The sequence below is a fragment of the Gopherus evgoodei genome, chromosome 11 (assembly GCF_007399415.2).
Source record: "Gopherus evgoodei ecotype Sinaloan lineage chromosome 11, rGopEvg1_v1.p, whole genome shotgun sequence".
NCBI classification, from domain to species: domain Eukaryota; kingdom Metazoa; phylum Chordata; order Testudines; family Testudinidae; genus Gopherus; species Gopherus evgoodei.
In genome coordinates this window covers 70,310,731-70,332,275 of record NC_044332.1, presented here as the reverse complement: position 1 = coordinate 70,332,275, position 21,545 = coordinate 70,310,731, and the positions used below count along the sequence as shown (strand labels likewise).

Genomic DNA, 21,545 nt, shown 5'->3' with positions numbered 1-21,545 from the left:
GCTGCTGCTGCTGCTCTTCTCTTTCCCCATCTGCCCCGCGGCCGCCCCACGCGCCTCGCCCAGGACAAAACTACAAGCCCCGGCATGCCTCGCGCCCCCTCCCCGAGAGCGGGATTCCCCACGGAATGCGCATGCTTAGCCAGACGTGGCAGCCGCCGCCGGAGGCAGCCGCGGGAGCGGGGGGCGGCTCTGGCTGGGCACCGCGCTGGCACTGAGCGCTCCGCGGGGAGGAGGAGGATGCTGCTGCCGCTCGGGCTCCTGGTAGGGGCTCCCCGTGGGAGCGGGCGCGGGCGCGGGCGGGGGGCGCAGTGGGGAGCCGGGGCCCCCGTGTGCCGCGCGCGCTGTCACAGTGGCTGCCTGGAGCCGCCGCGGCAGCAAGTTGCCTGGGCAGTTCTGGCAGCCGCCGCTGAAGTTGAACTTCTCCGGGAGGCTGCGGGCGAGTCCCGAGCGGCTCCTTCTGGGGCAGCCGCTGCCCTGTGGCTGGGCTGGCAGTCACCCGCCGCCAAGGTGCGGACGCTGGCGTTGCAAGCCTCCTGCAAAACACAGACACATGCATGGCCCCTTCGCCTCCCCCGATGGCCCCTTTCCGATTTCCTACGTGCATGTTGTGTATGGACTGTTCTGGGGGGGTTAGATAACACTCTAGAGTGGCCCTCTGACATGCATCCTGTGTGGTGGTGTAATATTTCTGGGCATCCAGCTTCAAGTGCAGAAAGTGCTGCTGATGGCAAAGGGCTGGGGTATTCCAAGTCATCTGCAAAAGGGGCAGAATTGGGTTAAGCTTTGGGTAAAATGTAAACGTGTATATATTGCAGCAGGTTTGAAATATCAAAGCCTTTTTCCATCAGCAGCACTTTTTGTACTTGGGATGGATACACTAAAATATTGCAAGTATCAGAGGGGTAGCCCGTGTTAGTCTGGATCTGTAAAAGCAACAAAGAGTCCTGTGGTACCTTATAGACTAACAGATGTATTGGAGCATGAGCTTTCGTGGATAAATACCCACTTCGTCGGAAAGCTCATGCTCCAATACCTCTGTTAGTCTATAAGGTGCCACAGGACTCACTGCAATATTTTAAAAGCAGCAAAATCACATTGGATGCATCTAAGGCTGGCACCCTGTAATACTATATAATCATTATAGAACAGTCGATACAAATATATTTATATTTAATGATCCTTTCAGGTATTAAAGGTGTGTAGTCCTGAGGGGATCCTTTGAAATGTTTTATAACATAGGGCTATAATGCTGCAGGGACATCCAATACTCAGAGTAAACGTGCTATTAGATGAAGAAGGCATTGGCATTTCAAACTTGCTGCAAAATGGGTTTAACTTTGTGCTAAGTAAATGCATTTTGAAAGAATATCCTTTAGAGTCTATAAGTATGTTTGTATATGTCATAGAACTGTAAAATAACTAGAGAATATGTAAATATTGCAACACTGTAGGGAATTCCATGTAGAAAAAATTCCCCTGAGGAGACTGCTGACCCTGAGGCAATTAGCTTTGACATTTTGTGTCACACATGGCTTTGTTCTGGGGGTACTTGGCCCCTCTGACTTTGCTAGTTGCAGAGGTGAACATTTTTCCTTTTGGGGTTTTATTTTCAAAACTGAGTGATTTTCTTCTTTTATTTTGTTTCCTTTCACCTATTTTTTTCATCACCTACTGTACTCTCCCCAGCTTCTAAAAACATTTCCATTCTGCCAATGAAATGATCTATACGTATTTCTTTATAACTTATGAGAGACGCTATTATTAATGGTGAAGGGAATATTTCTGTGATCAATATTACATATTAGATTCATTTATTTTTTTCGGTTCATCAGTTCACATAGTAACTAATTAGAAACAAATGTTCCTGCATGATGAAGTGTGGCTTGTTCTGTTGAAATTCCTTTTAAGGAGATCTGATTTAGTGATGTTGCCTCTTAAATCATAAATTTCTATAAAAATAAACATTACCACTGAAAATGGATTTATTAAAGATGTCTATATAGTTACTTTCTATAGCTTTTTCCATGGCACATTTGTATGTGTGTACCCAGATTACAGATATCCAAAACAATGTGGAAATCTTAAACTTTAATTGGGCACTGAGTGAAAAATTGTATGACAGCACATCCAGGAATTTCTAGGCACATTACATTTAAATTATATGGAAGAGAATAGCAGAATAATGCTGTTTTGTACCTTAGACTCATAGGCCTGCAGAAAGATGCTTTTAAAACTGATCCTTTGGAAGTTTAGTATAAATATGTAAAAAGATTAGTCAGCATGAATACTTGCATTCACTCTTTTATTGAACTGATTTAGTGGAAATGTATTTATTTCCCTTCTCTTTAAAAAAAATGTTAATAATTAATGATAAACTGTGTTTATTTTCTCATGCACACACAATCCAAAATACATGGCAGAAATACAACTGTATGAAGCAAGTGGCAGAATTGCTAGAATTTTTATGATGTGGGGATTGCCCCCACTGCATTGGAAATTAAAACATAATGTTGGAGTTGCTGTTCTAGGACAGAACTGTTGGCCCATCTAAACTAATCTCTTGTTTCTGACAGTGGCCTAGATATCTGTTGGTTCAAAGAATGACGGAAAAGAACTAACACTTTCTGCACAGCTGGTTGCATGTACCTGAAACAGAGGTCACTAGCATTTGTAGCTGAGTAAGCATCTAATTGAAGTGAAGCTGAACTGTGGAGCCAAACTCTTCCTAAAATTTGAAGATGTCTTCAAGGTTTTGTATCAGGCTCCTCTTTAGTATGTGAAGCGTTTGTCTCAATAATAGCTGTGGCAGTGAAAGTCCCAGGTTGATTATACAGTTTGGACCAAGATTATGCCAATGGAGTTACACCAGTGATGAGTTTGATCCTGGGTCTTTAAAAATAAATAAAAATTCTCATATCTATTTCCTCTTTTTTCTTATCAGATTGGAGATCATTATGCCGGTTCCCTTTCTATATATAGCCAGCTGTCATAATTCCTCTTCTCTTTTCCAGATGAAATAATCTTAAATCTTTGAAATCTCTTTGTATAGAACTCTCTGACTCTAAAATTCTTGTTGCCTTTCGCTGGATCTTTTTTCATTACAGTCATGTCCTTTTTGAGATAAGATGAGCAAAAGTGAATGTGGTATTCTAAGTGAAATTACATAGTGCCATTATAATTTATCCACATTATTCTCACTCTCCTTAATGTACCCCAACGCTGTATTTGCTCTTTGCTGCTGCACACTGAACAGATGTCTTAATTGAGCTGTTGATTGTACTGATGCTTTTCCCATCAGTGTGTACAAGTAATTTAAATTCTTTCTTCCAATTTTCGTTGTCTTGAACGTGAAGGTGTTTGTCTTCTTGAAATTTTACTTCAAGATAAAAAAAAGAAAAATTAGCCTATGGTCTTGATACAGCAAGGTCTGTGATTAACTTTGTGTACTCGCTAATTTACCATAAAGTTAAACGTATGCATGAGATTTTGTAGGATCAGGGTCTTAGTCTTGATTTTAGTGAAGATAGTGTTAACTAGTAGTTAGAGCAGAGGATAAGGCATGAGGAGACTATTTCCAGCCCTGACTTACTCTGTTACCTTGGACTGGTAATGAAGGTCATGATTTTTGTAAGTAACCTCAACTTTGGGGTGTGGACTTCTGAGATTTTCCCAGAAGTGCTGAGCACCTGCAGCTCTCTTTTTGATGTCAGCTGGCATTGCAGGGTGCTCAGCACTTCTAAAAATCTGAGTTAAGTGCCCCAGATTAGAGGCTGCTTTTGAAAATCTAGATTTTAACCTCTTTCTGGCTTAGGTTTACCATCTGTAAAATGGAGATGGGTTGTAAAGCACTTTGTGAGCCTCTAAAGAAAAGCACTAAAAAGCGAATGATTATTCTTAATGGAATGAATTATATCAGGAAAGTTACTGCAATAATCTGTGTTATTTGTAAAGTCTTCCTTACGGATGTCCAAGTAATATGATCATCAAGATATGTGCAACCACATAGTGTTGTGGTATGCCTTTTAAAGATACTTCCCTTTTCAGTATATCAAATGGTTGATTAAATTGTATATCTCGGGGCAAAAACTGGTGGTTATAGGAGACAGGAAGACATCTTCCTTCAGTGCACAATATTGTACAACTGATAAGGTGGAATGTGCCCCTTCTTGTGGTGTATAAGGTGTAGACCATTGCCAGAGGCAGGATAATTACCGCTTCTACAGCATTCCACATCTCTGGAGTACTTTTCAAACGTTGACTGACCCTCACAACATCCCTCAGAGGTAGGTGACTGGATGCTGTTGGCACGATTTTACTAATAGGGAAACTGAGCTCAGACAGTTTGACATTCCTGAAAACGTTCTACAAATAGGTGACAGGGTCAGGATTAGAATTCAGGAGCTCCTGGTTCCCAGACCATTTCTGAGCCTATTAGAGTAGACCATAGTGTCTGAGTTGGTGTGGCAAGTACTCTTGTGTGTGTCAGAGGGACACTGCGGACTGCAAAGTCCTCCACTTTAGGCTCCCTCATAAATACAGATATGTGCATGTGTCCATTTTGTCCCTACCCCTCCTCAAAATGTTTTTCAAGAAGCTATCCCCTGGGTAAAATCTCAGCTAGCCATCCAGAACCAAACCTTGACCCTTGAATTGGTTTTGGTTCACAGGCGTACGCTTGATGATACTTGTATAGAGTGAGATTCTGTTTCCATTTAAGTCAATGGGAAAACTCCCCCTGACTTCAGTGAAGCCAGGTTTTCACCTGTAGTGTCAAAAGTGAGTGCTCAACTTTACAAAGTCGTGACCAGAGGAGCTTCTGGTTTACATATATGACCTTTAGATGATGTTTGTGAAGAAGTAAAAGCAAGTGATTGAGTTGGGGTAATTAACGAATGTCTTGTGATTGGAGGACTACACTGGGACTTGGGAGACCCTTTCTTTCCTGGCGCTGCCGCTGGCCAGTTGTGTGGCCTTGAGCAACTCCGTGACTCATTTTCCCCAGCTGTAAAATGGGGTGTAATGATATTGAGCTCCTTTTATAAAGTGGTTTGTGGGCTATGGATGAAGAACTCAGCATATGAGCTATTATTTTCAGGCCATGGCTACACTAGAGAGTTGCAGCGCTGGTGAGGGGGTTACAGCGCTGCAACTTAGGATGTGGCCACACTTGCAAAGCACGGCCAGCGCTGCAACTCCCTGGTTGCAGCGCTGGCTGTACACCCGGTCGAGCCTCGGGTGTAGCGATTCCAGCGCTGGTGATCCAGTGCTGGTCAGCAAGTGTGGACCCCACCAGCGCTTTTATTGACCTCCAGGGTATAAGGAGGTATCCCAGAATTCCTGTCCACAACAAACCGGAAGAAAGGGAGAGCTCGGAATTCAGCCAAACTGCTTATTTAAAAAACAAACACAGCTCCTGTTCGCTGAGCGAGCGGAGGCAGGCAGGGGAATTACTGTGGAATATTCACAGCTGTTTGCTTGAAGAGAGAAACAGCATGCTCACACGGCAGAGGGGGAGGGGGAAGTCCATGTTGAGCAGATGCTTATCTGGTCTGATGGCTATTTAGGAGTACATAATTTGCATTTAGTGAATGAGAGAGGGGTGGGCGAAGGGGTCAGAACTTTTAAAATGATTGAAGGTAGGCACTGTGTGTCTTCCAGTCCTTAGAACTTGCAAGGCAGGGAGCTGAGAACAGTGTCAACTCCAAAAATCCATTCCCTCTGTCTCCTCCACGCTCCCTGTCACATTCCACCCCACCCCCCTCTTTTGAAAAGCACGTTGCAGCCACTTGAATGCTGGGATAGCTGCCCACAATGCATCACTCCCAACAGCGCTGCAAATGCTGCAAATGTGGCCACACTGCAGCGCTGGCCCTACACAGCTGTACGAACACAGCTGTAACTACCAGCGCTGCAGAACTGTAAGTGTAGCCATGGCCTCAGTTGCGAGATTTTTGTTTTTTTGCTTATGCATTTTTGGGGTAGGGCTAGCCTTGTAAGGACTCTGGCGGTCAGATGCAATATTATGACACAGCAGGCCACTGAAACTAGCATGGAGCTGTAAATTTCAATGTCCTGGTAGCTCATGGGAGCAGAACTGGTAGTGTGAATGGAGAGAGAGTGCAATATGTGCACCTGCGAAACAAAGATGACAGAGCTAATCTCAATTTTGGCAGCTTTAGTGCAATGTGCTATCTTTGGTTGTGTTAATATGACTTTAATACCTGTTCTGGATCGGTGAGAGATTTCTTTTACGTAAAGATGCGGCATAGTGTGATCATGCCCCCAAGATCTACGTATTTGTGAGTTCTCATCATGGCTCTGACACTGCCTCTGTCTGGCTGTAGTCAAATCACTTAACCCCTCTTTGAATGTTACTCCTGCTATTAAATTAAGACAATATTCCTTATCAGCATGGCAGGGGTCTTATGGGGATTGAGTAGGTAATGTTTGTTCAATGCTTTGACAATGTAAAGCACTTCGTAAGTGCTAAGTATTATTAGAGTTCACACTTCACTAATGGGATTGGGAGGGATGATTTCTTTCTTTGGTCTCACATATCGAATAAATGATACTGTATCTCTTTACACTTTCTCAAAACTACTGTCTAGCAATGGATAATATGGCACACGCTCTTTTTCTCATGCCCGTAATTTTAAAAATTACACAAATGTGTTTATTCATGAATTGATATCTGGGACAAATATTCAAGAGAATGTCAATAAAATAATATGTTGCACTAATGCTGGACTTGGTGAGAAATTGACTTTACATTCATAACAAGGAGAAAATTCTTTGTCAGCATTGGTAATTGACCGTATTACAATCATGTGTTAATTAGTAAATAGTTGTGCAGGTATTCCTTCACTAAGCATTTTAAAACCAGTGATATGCAGTATAATTAATGGGTTACACAGAGCTTTAAACAACTGTTAGAACAAACGATATATTATGCCTGTAGTTTAAGTAATGTGCAGAACAATAGACACTAGTCAAATTTCGACATCACCATGGTATTTTTCACTATCCTCTTGACTTAGAATGTGAATTATGCAAATACCATGTTACCATACATTGTTTATAGTGTTCCTTATTTTAAGGGTATGTCTACACTGCAGTTTGAGATGTGATTGCAGCATGGGTAGGATACCTAATTTCTAGCAGTAAAAACACAGTGGCATGGGCTAGCCATGCAATACGTACTCAGGGTCCCTGGCAGCCTTGTACGGCCTACCCTAAAACCTGCACTGCTGTATCTTCACTGCTATTTTTAGCTGAGGGTATGTCTACATCTACAATTTTGCAGCGCTGGTTGTTACAGCTGTATTAGTACAGCTGTAGAGGGCCAGCGCTGCAGAGTGGCCACACTTACAGCAACCAGCGCTGCAAGTGGTGTTAGATGTGGCCACACTGCAGCGCTGTTGGGCGGCTTCAAGGGGGGTTCGGGGAACGCGAGAGCAAACCGGGGAAGGAGACCAGCTTCCCCGTGGTTTGCTCTCGCGTTCCCCGAACCTCCCTGCAAACCGCAGGGAAGGAGACCTGCTTGCTCGGGGGTTCGGGGAACGCGAGAGCAAACCGCAGGGAAGGAGACCTGCTTGTACGGGGGTTCGGGGAATGCGAGAGCAAACCGGGGAAGGAGACCTACTTGATTACCAGAGAGGCTTCCTCAGGTATGCTGGGATACCTGCTTATTGCACGGAGGTCAAGAAAAGCGCTGGTAAGTGTCTACACTTGATTACCAGCGCTGGATCACCAGCGCTGGATCCTCTACACCTGAGACAAAACGGGAGTACGGCCAGCACTGCAAACAGGGAGTTGCAGCGCTGGTGATGCCCTGCAGATGTGTACACCTCCTAAGTTGCAGCGCTGTAACCCCCTCACCAGCGCTGCAACTTTGTGATGTAGAGAAGCCCTGAGTTAGCATGAGAATGGTAACCGGTGCTGCAGTTACACCTCTGATTGCAGTGTAGATGTGCCCTGACTTTAGGGTAGAACATAAATACCATGATGTTATCCCTGTGTCACCTCTTCTGTTGGAGGAAGGAAGAAATGACGTTTGTCTTTTTAGTTACTATGGATTGTTACTGAAAATGCATCAGTGCTTTTTGGCTGTGTGTTGTTCCTTAAAAGGCTAGAGGTAAGGATTAATGATTCTCTTCATAATTTGGATCAGGAAAGGGCCATTTTTCTCTCAAGAAAAATGAACATAAGTGGAAAAGTCAGATGGGATTTGCAATCCTAACTCTACATTAGTTGAGACTTCCCTTTTTTAATATGCATTGTCAGTACCACAGTGGTTAAGAAAAGGTCATGTTACTGGTCTGATGGGTACTGTAGATGCTGTTTATATTTTTATTTTGTACATTAATAAGCTGGAGATTTACTTATGACTACTAAAATCTGAGGCCAAAATGTTATTCTTTCTTTGGTCCAAAATTCTAAATACCTTCTTGTAACAGAGGGGAACCCCATTGTTTCTGATCTGATTTGACTAAAATGTTTCTTCCTCTATTTTAGATATTAATTATTGTCGTGGAAAATGACCACCACCGTGTTGAGTTGATCAGATAGCATTTGGTTGTTATTGTAGTGTTAGCGCCATTTAATAGTGTTATGATAGTGTATATTAAAATCAGAGAGTGAGCCTCAGGTGAGTTAGTAACTGATTATTTTCCTTACTTTTCTATATGTTAGTACGATTGAGGCCTATGGCCTTGATGTAATTATTAGCTTGATCAAGACCCGGCTTTTGGGCCTGGGGTTAGTTTTCTTTATCGTTATAAACAAAAATGGGGGACTGTCTGACTTACCACTTTCTGTCTCACAAGACATGTTACAAATGGCTCAGTGATCAAGGCAGCACCATCCTGAATGTAGACAGTGGTAATGAAAAGGTGTGTGGGTGGAAAGAAAGCAATTATTGCACAAAGTCAAAAGCAGTTTACACGAGGAGCTAGGAAGATGATAAGCCTATTAACATTTTTTCTCTCTCAAACAAAGGGGTCTACATTTTCCAGAGTGACTATTTAATGTGGGTGACGCAAGTTTTGACATGTCCAACATGAAACCATCTAAAGGGACCTAGTGTTCAGATAGTGCTGCCTGCCTGCTATCTGAAAATCAGCCCTCTTTGAGGTGTTTCTCATTGAACACCTAAAATCACTAGTCACTTTGGAGTAGGTCTACATAAGTTGTTTGGATATCAGAGATTTGAAAAAAAAAACACAAAACACCAGGAAAATTAATTTTAGATGTTTTTGTGAATCCTTCGTATATGAGTTCACCCTTTAGCTTTTGGTGATTATTATAAAACGTATAATAATACAATATACAGGTTTCAGAGTAGCAGCCATGTTAGTCTGTATGCACAAAAAGAACAGGAGTACTTGTGGCACCTTAGAGACGAACAGATTTATCTGAGCATAAGCTTTCATGGGCTACCGCCCACTTCATCGGATGCATAGACTGGAACATACAGCAAGAAGATATTTATACATACTGAGGACATGAAAAGGTGGAAGTAGCCATACCAACTGTAAGAGGCCAATCAATTGAGATGAGCTGTCATCAGCAGGAGGAAAAAAAACTTTTGAAGTGATAATGGAGATGACCTGTATATGTTGTATGTTTATGTTATAGTATATGTTACAGTAGCTTTCACCATGCTGTGGTTTCTGTTAAATCCTGTTATAAAAGATGTCTCTGATTCATGGTTATCATGCCTTCATACATGTACCTGGCACAGCTTATTTCAAATGTGTTAGCAATTGCATTTAAAAAAAATAATTAAAAATGTGTATTAGAGGAGGGAAAACAGTAGTCATGGGTGAATATTTCAATTTGTCTAGACGGGGAAAATCCTTTTCAGTTTTGGCAGTATGTGACTATTTGAAAGTAGTGGAACATCCAAGAGAACTAACTTTGAAAGAAAGTTGCAAATACAGCATAAAGCACTGCCACAGGATTTGCTATAGGAATTGGTAGGAAAAGGATGGGCAAAGCCAGTCTGGCCATAAGGATTGCCTGCTCTTTCCCATCTCACCCTGGCAAGTGAAAGACCTTTTTTGGGTTGTCCTGCCTGGAATTTGTGTTGCTCCTCTTATAAAGAAATAAAAACTTATTTAAAGTCTATAATCTCCATAACTGTTGTGGAATTTCAAGGCAGTCTTGATGACCTTCTAAATGCTGATCAGGAGAATCCTGTAAAATGGATTTTTTGTCAGGCAAGGTCTATTTCATACACACAGGATGACTTAATATTCTTATTAACAGTGACTAAATGCTACTGTGCCAAAATGAGGACACTTGAGATGGTGACTGTGCTAAGGTGGGGAGTCCCTTTCAAAGACGAGTTGCAGGAGAGTTGGTGTCGTCGTCAGTTGAGTTAGGGGAGTCTGGTGAAGTCATTACATACAGGAAGACCATGATTTCATGGCAGGATGCTAGGACCTCCTGGTACTTGTATTAGAACCCAAATTACTTTCATGGTCCCAAAAAATACACATTGCCATTAGTGAGACTTTCAAAGGTAGGTATGTGCAGTAGCACACACCTGTTTTATGCATGCAAATACCAATTGTGCACATAGAAATCAAATATTTGTACATACACTTGGCCAGTTAGCTGCCATTTTGGCTGTGTGCCTGTGCAAATACCGAAGTCACATAGATATGTTTGATTATGACTAAGGCTGGTCATGACAGAGGTCATGGAAGTCACAGATTTCGTGACTTTCTGGGATCTCCATGATGTCTGCAGCGGCCGGTGTGGTTGGCTTCAGGGCCGCCTGAGGGTCAGCTGCGCCGGCCATTGCTGGGGCAGCCTTGGGCCACTGCCCTGCCCCCAGCAGCAGCAGGAGATTGGGTGGAGGACAGGGCTCAGGGATGGGGTGCGGGAGGGGGTGAGGGCTCTGAGTGGTGCTTACCTAGGGGTTGAGGGGAAAGTCCCCAGTTTGGCGACATCCCTCAGCTCCTAGATGCAGGTGTGGCCAGGCAGCTGTGTGTGCTGCCTCTGCCTGCAGGCACTGTCCCCGCAGCTTCCGTTGGCTGCGTTTCCCGGCCAATGGGAGCTGCAGAGCCGGTGCTTGGGGTGGAGGCAGAGTGCAGAGCTGCCTGGCTATTCCAGGAGCTGCGGGAGGGGGATGTCGCTGCTTCTGAGGAGGTGTAGAGCCAGGTAGGCAATCTGCCAGCCCAACCAACTGCCCCGCACCCACCAAAGAACCAGCAGGGGTCCTGGGCCGCCCGCCACCATTTGCGCCCCCAGCTCATGTGGGGGTTCTGGTTAGTGCACTGTTGCCACCCCCAGCATCCGTGGTTCCTACCAGGCTGCACCCTTCCCCCCTCCCCCCCCGGCTCCCGCCTGATTTAGTCAGTGTTATATAGTATAAAACAGAGGTGGGCAAACTACAGCTCGCGGGCCACATCCAGCCTGCAGGACCGTCCTGCCCTGCCCTTGAGCTCCCGTCTGGGGAGGCTAGCTCCCGGCCCCTCCCCTGCTGTCCCCCCACCCCCGCAGCCTCAGCTCGCGGTGCTGTCAACGCTCTGGGTGGCGGGGCTGTGAGCTCCTGCTGCTCTGAGCAGCATGGTAAGGGAGCGGGGTGGGGGTTGGATAAGGGGCAGGGGGTCCTGAGAGGCAATCAGGGGACAGAGAGTGGTTGGATGGGATGGAGATTTGGGGGGGGGGGGGCGATTGGGACAAGGAGGAGAGGGCGGTTGAATAGGGGTTGGGAGTCCTAGGGGGCCTGTCAGGGTTCGAGTGTGGGGATAGGAGTCGGGGAAATTGGGACAGGGAGCAGGGAGTTGGGGTTCCGGTGGGGCTTTTAGGTGTGGGGGAGCCCCAGGAGGGGGCATCAGGGGACAAGGAGCGAGGGGGGGAAGTTGGATGGGTCAGAGGTTCTGAGGGAGGCAGTCAGGGGGCGGGGGCCAGGCTGTTTGGGGAGGCACAGCCTTCCTTACTTGGCCCTCCATACAGTTTTGCAATCCCGATGTGGCCCTCGAGCCACTCTTGGTATAAGGTCATGGATAGGTCACAAGCCGTGAATTTTTGTTTACGGCCTGTGACCTGTCCATGACTTTTGCTAAAAATACCTGTGACTAAAACTTAGTCTTAGTTATGAATGCATAAGTTAAATGTATGCAAATGCATGGATAGACTTTCAGATGCCTCATACTGGAAGCCAGGGCCCACATTACACATTTAGGAAAGTTTTCTCCTAACAATGGTAACTCTTTGACAGTGTCCTTTTTTTGTTTAACTTTGATACACCATATGAAGCAAAGCTGTGTTCCACTATTGGGTAGTAAATGTGCCTTGTTCATTTGCATTGTTCAGCACAAAAGCGGACTTCCAAGTTTGAAGATTACTGTGTGTTCATTGTAACTGTGTGAAATGTCCTGGTGCTTTCGTGAGCTGTTGTAGGGCTAGTTGTATAAATTAAACCACACACCCACTCATAGTGGTACTTTTTTTGAGTCACACTCTATATGGATAACCAGGTGTAAATATGAAAAAAGCATTCTGAGAATTGTTTAAATAGCATTATCTTTCGTTGTTACAAAACTAGTTTAATAGCCTTATACGAGCTTGAATACACTCTTACCTCTCTCTAAACTCCCGATGACTTTGGAGTTAACATAAGGAATAACGAAGAAGTTCTTCAAAAGTTCATTTGCCCTGAAGGTGACTTACAGACAATTACACACCTGCCCCCGGGGCCAGTGCGAGTGGATTTTAGGCATTCCTGAAAACCCTATTGTCACTTGAGCAACAGCTCTTATTATAGTGGGGTAGTAGGTTGAGACAAACTTGCTGTTTAACAGCTGATTCTTCTAACAACCATTAGGAATCACTAGTGTTTAGAGATAATGGAAAAGCTCAAAAGGAAAGAGTAAGCTAAATGGAAAGACTATGGGCTTGGCTACACTCAAAACTCCTAAGCGCTGCCCTGGAAGCCCTCCCGCGTCAGCGCTTTGAGGTGCGAGTGTGGTCGCAATGCCAGCGCTGGGGGAGAGCTCTCCCAGCACTGCACGTATTCCACCTCCCCATGGGGATTAGCTTGCCGTGCTGGGAGCTGCGCTCCCAGCGCTGGGGCACTGTTTATACTGGCGCTTTACAGCGCTGTAACTTGCTGCGCTCAGGGATGTGTTTTTTTTCATACCCCTGAGTGAGAAAGTTGCAGCGCTGTAAAGCGCCAGTGTAGCCAAGGCCTTAAATATATATCTTGTTATGGTGGTCAGGAACAGAGTAAAACCCTGCAGCTGAATCTCATGATCTTATTAGTCCGTATATTCAAATAGGAAAACACATCTTATTCTGAGTACTGTAAGCAATTATAGGACCTTTTACAGAGTCTAGCTCAGATACTATTATGATGAGGGCAGTGTAAGAATCTAGGTAGAATGCTAGTATTTATAGAAATAAATCCAGATCCTGGAGACAGGGCATGGGTTAGGTTGACCAGATAGCAAGTGTCAAAAATCGGGACAGAAGATGGCGGGTAATAGGTGCCTATGTGAGAGAGTCCCCAAAATCAGGACTGTCCCTATAAAATCAGGACATCTGGTCACCCTAGCATGGGTAAAACAGAGTGGAACTGAGATCTGCCACCTCAGGGCTCTTCTCCACGCAGACTCCTAAAGGCAGGTGGCCTTGAGACATCTTCATGTCACAGTGCCTTTCCTTGAAGGCCTCCACCAAATTTTCCTACTGCTGATGTGCACAGTGCCACAACTGTTGTTTGTATTATCATAGAGCCTAAGAGCCCAACTCTTTTTTGCTAAGCCCTGTACAAGCACAGAACAAAAACACAATCCCTGGCCAGAGAGCTTGTGATCTTAGAAAATTGTTGGCTTGACCTCACTCTTTCCTGATATCTTTAGAGAGAAGGCGCTTCTTAAACAGCAGGCATGCTGCTTTAATGTTCCCTCTACTCTCAAGGATTTCAGAAGTCCATTCCCACATGAAGCTACCAGTCTTGCTGGGCTTTTCATGAATAGTTTTGAAGTTTTAGGTTTCTTTGATCAAATGGCAGGTCGGCTTCATTTGTTTCTTATTTATAGTGCTCCATGCATGTGTATAGTGCTTCCTGAGACAGACAAAAATCAGACTTCCTGGCTGCTGGGAGTCTGTCACCTTTCCTGCCCCCTTCTTTTTAATATGAGCTCATCCTCTTCTGTGTCCTGGATTTGAACAATGACTAAAGCATTTAATGCAGTGCTGGCTGGCTTGTAACCCCTTCTACAAAGACTTGGACAAAAAGTCTGGTGTCAGTCTATCCTTGAATCCCGTCTTGGTATCCAGATAAGGTAGCAGTGGATTTGCAAGTCAGCCTTCTCCGCACTAGACTTCTTTGCTGTGAATTTTTAAATGAACGTCAGGGAGATAGGTGACCAGTTCTTATTGCACCAGTTTCCGTGGGAGTTGGGCGCTTGACTCTCTAAAACTGTCTTGACAGCCACCGGCCTTGTTTCTTAATTGCCTGCTGGTGCATCTCCAGACCAGCTGCTAGTGTTTGAACCCTTGTGTTCACTGAACCATGCTTGGAGCATAGCTCGTTGAGCTGATGGTTGAAACCCAGGCCAGTGCCGGTGGCACCATGTCTGCATTAGTACTAGTTGTCCCATCGTTGCCGCTTGATTTGATGGTAGCAAGGGTGAGGGATCTTAAGGGGCCTCGTCTACGCTAGACATTTTTTCTTATGTCTAAGGATGGTCTCAATTTATTAGTTTAAACTTGAGAGATTCAGAGAACGCAACCCTGATGAATTTTTATCAATTTGCAAATGCCGTGTCCCTCAAACTTTTATCACAAAGCGATGAGCTTGCAGACACCAGCTGTAACCTACCAATATTGATGCACAGCCTTAGACTCATAGGCGCTGACTCCGTGGGTGCTCTGGGGCTGGAGCACCCACGGGGAAAAATCGGTGGGCAGCTCCCCACCCCCCCACTTCACCTCTGCCTCCTCCCCTGAGTGTGCCGCATGCCCGCTTTGTCCTCCTAGCTCCCAGCGCTTGTGGCGTGAAACAGCTGTTTCCCACTGCTGGGAGGGAGGGGAGAGGAGGGAGTACATGGCAGGCTCGGGGAAGAGGCTGGGCAGGGATTTGGGGAAGGAGTCCAATAGGGGCAGGGGGGGAGGAGTTAGGGTGGAGACTTTGGGGAAGGGGTTGGTATGGGGGCAGGGCAGGGAAAGGGTAGAGTCAGGACTGGGAGCAGGGGGGCACGAGCACCCACTGGCACCGGGGAAAGTTGGCGCCCGTGCTTAGACTGATATGCAATTGCTATATTCATGTATAACTCAGTACTTTCACATCCAACCTTGGTTTCTTGTGGCTGCAACATTTATCTTTTAATTCTGAGAAGATGACAATGATTTATTTGGTGAGGGCGATCAGTGTACTTGGCATGCTGCAGTACCTGGCACCTGCCCCAGTGGATTTATAACCTAAAATGGACAGGTACTTGGGGATCACAATGATTGGTGTGTGTGACGTTATTGATGTAAACTGGGACCATATAGAACATGGTTTGCAACCAAAGTCCTGTAGTGGCACCAAATCTTATGTAAAGGGGGTCATATAAGGTGTCTAAGACCAGGTTATTGGTTACTGGTTATGATTATGCTGTCTATATCATTTTGTAGTTGAAGTTATGAGTATTGGCTGTATACTGTCTATATTTCAAAGTGGTGCTGTAGTTCTGGGTGACACCCCAGACAAGTTGGTGTTAGCTCTACTTAGCCTGCTTGATGGCCCATTAAGGACCATCAGCTGCACAACTGACCCATTGAGAAGAGGCAAATACGCCTTGTAACTCAGCAAAGTATGCAGGGACTTGCCCATGTGACTCCAGACTCCATTTTGCTGTAAATTTCCACAGTAAGAACAAAGAAGTGTTCTTACACCTGGAAAAGCCTATATAAGGCTGATGCCTCATCTCCATCTTGTCTTCAATCCTGCTTCTTACCTCTGGAGGGACTTTGCTACAAACTGAAGCTCTACACAAGAGACTGATGACCCATCCCAGCGGGGGATGTTCTCCAGAGGCTTGATTTGAACCTGCAGTTTACTCCATCACTGCTACAAGCCTAAACTAAGAACTTTGCCATTACTGCATGTAATTGATTCCATTTAACCAATTCTAGCTCTCATCTCTACCTTTTTCCCTTTATGAATAAATCTTTAGATTTTAGATTCTAAAGGATTGGCAACAGCGTGATTTGTGGGTAAGATCTGATGTGTATATTGAGCTGGGTCTGGGGCTTGATCCTTTGGGTTCTAGAGAACCTTTTTCTTTTACTGGGGTGTTGGTTTTCATAACCATTCATCCCCAGGATGGGTGGCACTGGTAGTGATACTGGGAGACTGGAGTGTCTAAGGAAATTGCTTGTGTGACTTGTGGTTAGCCAGTGGGGTGAAACCGAAGTCATTTTTGTCTGGCTGGTTTGGTTTGCCTTAGAGGTGGAAAAAACCCAGCCTTGGGCTGTGACTGCCCTGTTTGAGCAATTGGTCCTGAATTGGCACTCTCAATGGGGTCCCGCCAGAACCGCATCGTCACAGTGTGGTAGAAGAATGAATGAATAACACACGTTGATAACTGCAGAGCAAATTGTGCTAGGTAGCAATGGATATGTGCAGTGCAAGGGGCTTTCCCTTTAAGGGAACTGCAGTTACACCAGCACAACAAATTCTGTGTTGGTGACAACACGTACACGGCTGTCATTAAAGTCATTGTTTCCTGAATCCACGTTTTCAACGAATGTATAACTCTGCCATAAAAATTCACTGAAATGGCTGCACAGCTTCTCTGTCTGGAAAAGGCATAATAAATTTTCTTCCAAACTATAAGTAAGTCTATACAAGTGCTTTTAAATAAAGTTTACCAGTTTATGATGCAGCCTGGTGTTAGTGACATTTTGGAAATGGCTTTGAGTTTTAAACTCAGATTTTCTCAGACAATGATTCCATAGTGTAGTCTTATTGATTTTTGGTTTCCTAGACAAGTAAAAAGTGCCTAGTTTCAGTCTCTCTTTCGTGCATGCTAGACAAATTTGGCAATCCCTAACGTGAACAGATTTTTGAAAACCTTGTTACTAGTTCTGGTATAAAGTTGTGAGAACTTCAGTCATGCCCATTCTCCCCCCTCCCCTTTTTTTAAAAGAAAAGTAATTATACGGATTGTGTAAACGGACCCTTTTCAGTCCATGTGTTAAATTCATCCCATTCATTGATACTTATGGAATTTCATGAAGCTGAATTTCAGTATGTGTAACCCCCTTAACACAGTGCAGTTATCTGTCCCCTCTAGTAGCTAGAATGTGTATTCGTTTAGCTCAAGCAGTATACTGGTATCACTGCTGACTCCAGAGATGGAACTGTAGACCTCTCCAAGAACCTCTACTGCTTGAGCTAACGGAGCAAGCCTGTTTTATTTTGGAGGTGGGAGTGGACTTACAAATCTCTATATGTCGTCTAGCCACTAGAGTGAGACTTAGGGCTGGTCTATACTAGGGGAGGGGATCGATCTAAGATACGCAACTTCAGCTACGTGAATAACGTAGCTGAAGTCGAAGTATCTTAGATCGAGTTATCTACCGTCCTCACGCCGCGGGATCAACGTCCGCGGCTTCCCGTCGACTCCGCTACCGCCGTTCGCGTTGGTGGAGTTCCGGAGTCGACAGGAGCTCGTTGAGGGATCGATATATCGCGTCTAGATGAGATGCGATATATCGATCTCCGAGAAATCGATTGCTACCCGCCGATACGGCCGGTAGTGAAGACGTACCCTAAGAATCATACTCTGTTGGGAGGTTACATGTAGAGTGGGGTAACTCGTTCATTTATAGGTGTACATGACTTTTTACAACTACAGAGTAAGTGTCAGTATAGTTTTCTGTAACTTTAGGGTCCCAAACAATGTATTACAGGATTTAATTCCCAGGGCTACAGCAATTTCTATCTAACCTGTCAATTGCAAAGGTTCCTGAAAATACTCTGTCCAATCAGGAGTTTGAAATATCTTTTCTCTGGAAATGTCTGTCACCAAATAACATTGCTTTTATGGATTTTGGGTTTTGTTTTTCGGCCTTGATGACAAGCCGTTGTTTGTAAATAATTTTGCATTTCATTGCAAATTTAGTGCCTGGAGCAGAGAGCTCTGACTTTGATTGGCTAAGTGTCTTGGGACTTGTCTACATCACAAAGTTGCAGGGCTGGTGAGGGGGTTACAGCGCTGCAACTTAGGAGGTGTACACATCTGCAGGGCATCACCAGCGCTGCAACTCCGTTTGCAGCGCTGGCCGTACTCCCGTTTTGTCTCGGGTGTAGAGGATCCAGCGCTGGTGATCCAGCGCTGGTAATCAAGTGTAGACACTTACCAGTGCTTTTCTTGACCTCCGTGGAATAAGCAGGTATCCCAGCATACCTGAGGAAGCCTCTGGTAATCAAGCAGGTCTCCTTCCCCGGTTTGCTCTCGCGTTCCCCGAACCCCCGTGCAAGCAGGTCTCCTTCCCTGCGGTTTGCAGGGGGGTTCGGGGAACGCGAGAGCAAACCGCGGCGAAGCTGGTCTCCTTCCCCGGTTTGCTCTCGCGTTCCCCGAACCCCCCTTGAAGCCTCCCAACAGCGCTGCAGTGTGGCCACATCTAACACCACTTGCAGCGCTGGTTGCTGTAAGTGTGGCCACTCTGCAGCGCTGGCCCTATACAGCTGTACTAATACAGCTGTAACAACCAGCGCTGCAAAATTGTAGATGTAGACATACCCTTGCTTTTGAACACAGGTCTGTAGCAGACAGGATGCAACAAGAACTGGCTCTTCCTTTTTCATACGCACTCTGGACGCATGTTTTACAGCTCTCTTGGAATGAGACACTTAACTATTAGTACTGTAATTAGGGAAATGCTGAACCTCTTATTTGTCTTAGGCAAATAAAGCTTTTAGCTAAGCAATTGAGTATTAAGGTTTTCCTGTAAGGTGAAAGTAAACTAGAGAATTTTTCCAGTGAGACTTCCTATAATCTTCTGATTAGTATGAATGGATTATGATTAGAGTGCAGAAGTGAGGCAAAATGGTCCAATAGTTAGGATGATTATTACTGGAGGCTACAGTAATGCAAGCAAGTAGTAGAGGCCCCAACTGAGGCGATGGCCCTGTTGTGCTAGGCTTTTTACATACATAGGCTAAGAGGCTGAAAAGTCAAAAGATGTGACAAAAATATTATCTCCATTGTACTGATGGAGGAACAGAGGGTACGTCTACATTGCAATTAAAAACCTGCAGCTGGCCTATGCCAATTGACTTGGGCTCGAGGGGCTTGAGCTAAGGATCTGCTTACTTGTGGTGTAGACTTCCAGGCTCCGGCTGCAGCCCAAGCTCTGGGACCCTCCCAGCTCCATCCTCAGCCTGAATGTCTATGCCAGGGGTGGCCAATCTGAGCCTGAGAAGGAGCCAGAATTTACCAGTATACTTTGCCAAAGAGCCACAGTAATATGTCAGCAGCCCCCGCTCCCAGTGCCTCCCACCCACCAGGAACCCTGCCGATCAGCACCCCTCCCACCCTTCCCACACCTCCTGATAAGTTGTTTCGTGGTGTTCAGGAGGCTCTGGGGGGAAGGGGAGAGGAGCGAGGGCACAGCAGGCTCAGGGTAGGGGGCAGGAAGGGGTGGAGTGGGGGCAGGGACTGTGGCAAAGCCAGGGGTTGAGCAGTGAGCACCCCCCAGCACATTGGAAAGTTGGCATCTGTAGCTCCAGCCCCAGAGTTGGTGCCTCTACAAGGAGCTGCATATTAACTTCTGAAGAGCTGCATGTGACTCCGGAGCCACAGGTTGACCACCTCTGGTCTATGCCATTATTAAGCAGCCCCTTAGCCTAAGCCCCATGAGCCTGAGACAGCTGGCATGGGCCAACCATACCCGGAGAGGCAGCGAGATGAAGTGGTTGGTCCAGGGTCACAGAGGATGTGTGAGAGCAAATCTCCTGACTCTCAGTTCAGGAGGCTCTCTAAGAGACTGGACTGGGAGATGTGGGGAGTGAGTTGGGAGATGTAGGGTGAAATCTTGGCCCCTGTGAAGTCAGTGAGATTTTTGCCATTGATTACAATAGGGGCATGATTTCACCCTTGGATTCTACTCTTGGCTCTATCACTGACTCTGTCACCTTGGGCAAGTCCCTTAACCTCACTTTCCCTACTTGTAAAAAAAAAAAAAAGAGACAATATTTGTCCCCTTTGAAAAACATTTGGGGATCTACGGGCAAGAATGCTTTATAAGTGCTGTATTATTATTTATTATTACAGAGGATAAATAAAATAAGAATTAGGTTACTTGAGGAGCAGATTTTAATGGGTATACTTGCACACCTCTTAAATAACTGTCTTGGTGGTGGTGGGAAATATTTATCCAATACTTGCCAGTTAGAAATTTCTGTGTGGAAATGCTTAACATTACATGGTTCCAATTTTGATTGTGTCATGGTATAATTCCTCACTCTGAACCTTAGCGTCCAAAAGGTGAGGTACCAGCATGAATTCCTCTAAGCTCAATTACCAGCTTAGGACCTGTAGCGCTGACACCAACCAGGAATTCCAGTGCCTGGCACACTCTGGTCCCCCCAAAACCTTGCCCGGGGACCCCCAAGACCCAGTCCCTCTGGATCTTAACACAAGGAAAGTAAACCCTTTCCCTCACCGTTGCCTCTCCCAGGCTTCCCCTCCCTGGGTTACCCTGGAAGATCACTGTGATTCAAACTCCTTGAATCTTAAAACAGAGAGGAAAATTCACCTTCCTCCCTCCTTCTCTCTTCCCCTCCCAGATTCTCCCTGAGAGAGACAGTAATCCTAACACAGAGTGAAAATAACCTCTCTCTCCTCCTTCCCTCCTTTCTCTCCCCCAATTCCCTGGTGAATCCAGACCCCGTCCCCTGGGATCTCACACAAGAATAAAAAAAACAATCAGGTTCTTAAACAAGAAAAGCTTTTAATTAAAGAAAGAAAAAACAGTAAAAATTATCTTTGTAAATTTAAAATGGAATAGGTACAGGGTCTTTCAGCTATAGACACTGGGAACACCCTCCCAGCCTAAGTATACAAGTTCAAATTTAAAATCCTTTCAGCAAAATAAAAATTTGAACTCCTCCCAGCCAAATACACATTTGCAAATAAAGAAAACAAACATAAGCCTAACTCGCCTTATCACCTAGTACTCACTATTTTGAATTTATAAGAACCTGTATCAGGGAGATTGGAGAGAAACCTGGTTGCACATCTGGTCCCTCTGAGCCCCCAGAGTGAACAACAACCAAAAGCACACACAAAAACTTCCCTCCCTCAAGATTTGAAAGTATCCTGTCCCCTGATTGGTCCTCTGGTCAGGTGACAGCCAGGCTTACTGATCTTGTTAACCCTTTACAGGCAAAAGAGACATGAAGTACTTCTGTTCTATTAACCCCTACTATCTGTTTATGACAGATTGAATGGGGTTTTTGTTGTTGTTGCTTTTTGTTTACCAAATTGTTGTGCAACTTCGATTAAAGCACTAAGTTATCTGAGGTCGGACAG

The 21,545-nt window shown here is 45.1% G+C and overlaps 1 protein-coding gene across 2 annotated transcripts in view; it reads left to right on the top strand.

Moving 5' to 3' along the window:
* The first annotated feature begins 159 nt into the window (after window positions 1-159).
* The window catches only part of PDIA5 (protein disulfide isomerase family A member 5), a 130,403-nt gene continuing 109,017 nt past the window's right edge, over window positions 160-21,545 (top strand). For both annotated transcript variants that reach the window (XM_030579850.1, XM_030579851.1), the window contains exon 1: window positions 160-261. In XM_030579850.1, the coding sequence (XP_030435710.1) occupies window positions 238-261 (24 nt within the window). In that variant the 5' untranslated portion in view covers window positions 160-237. The remainder of the gene's footprint in view (window positions 262-21,545) is intronic.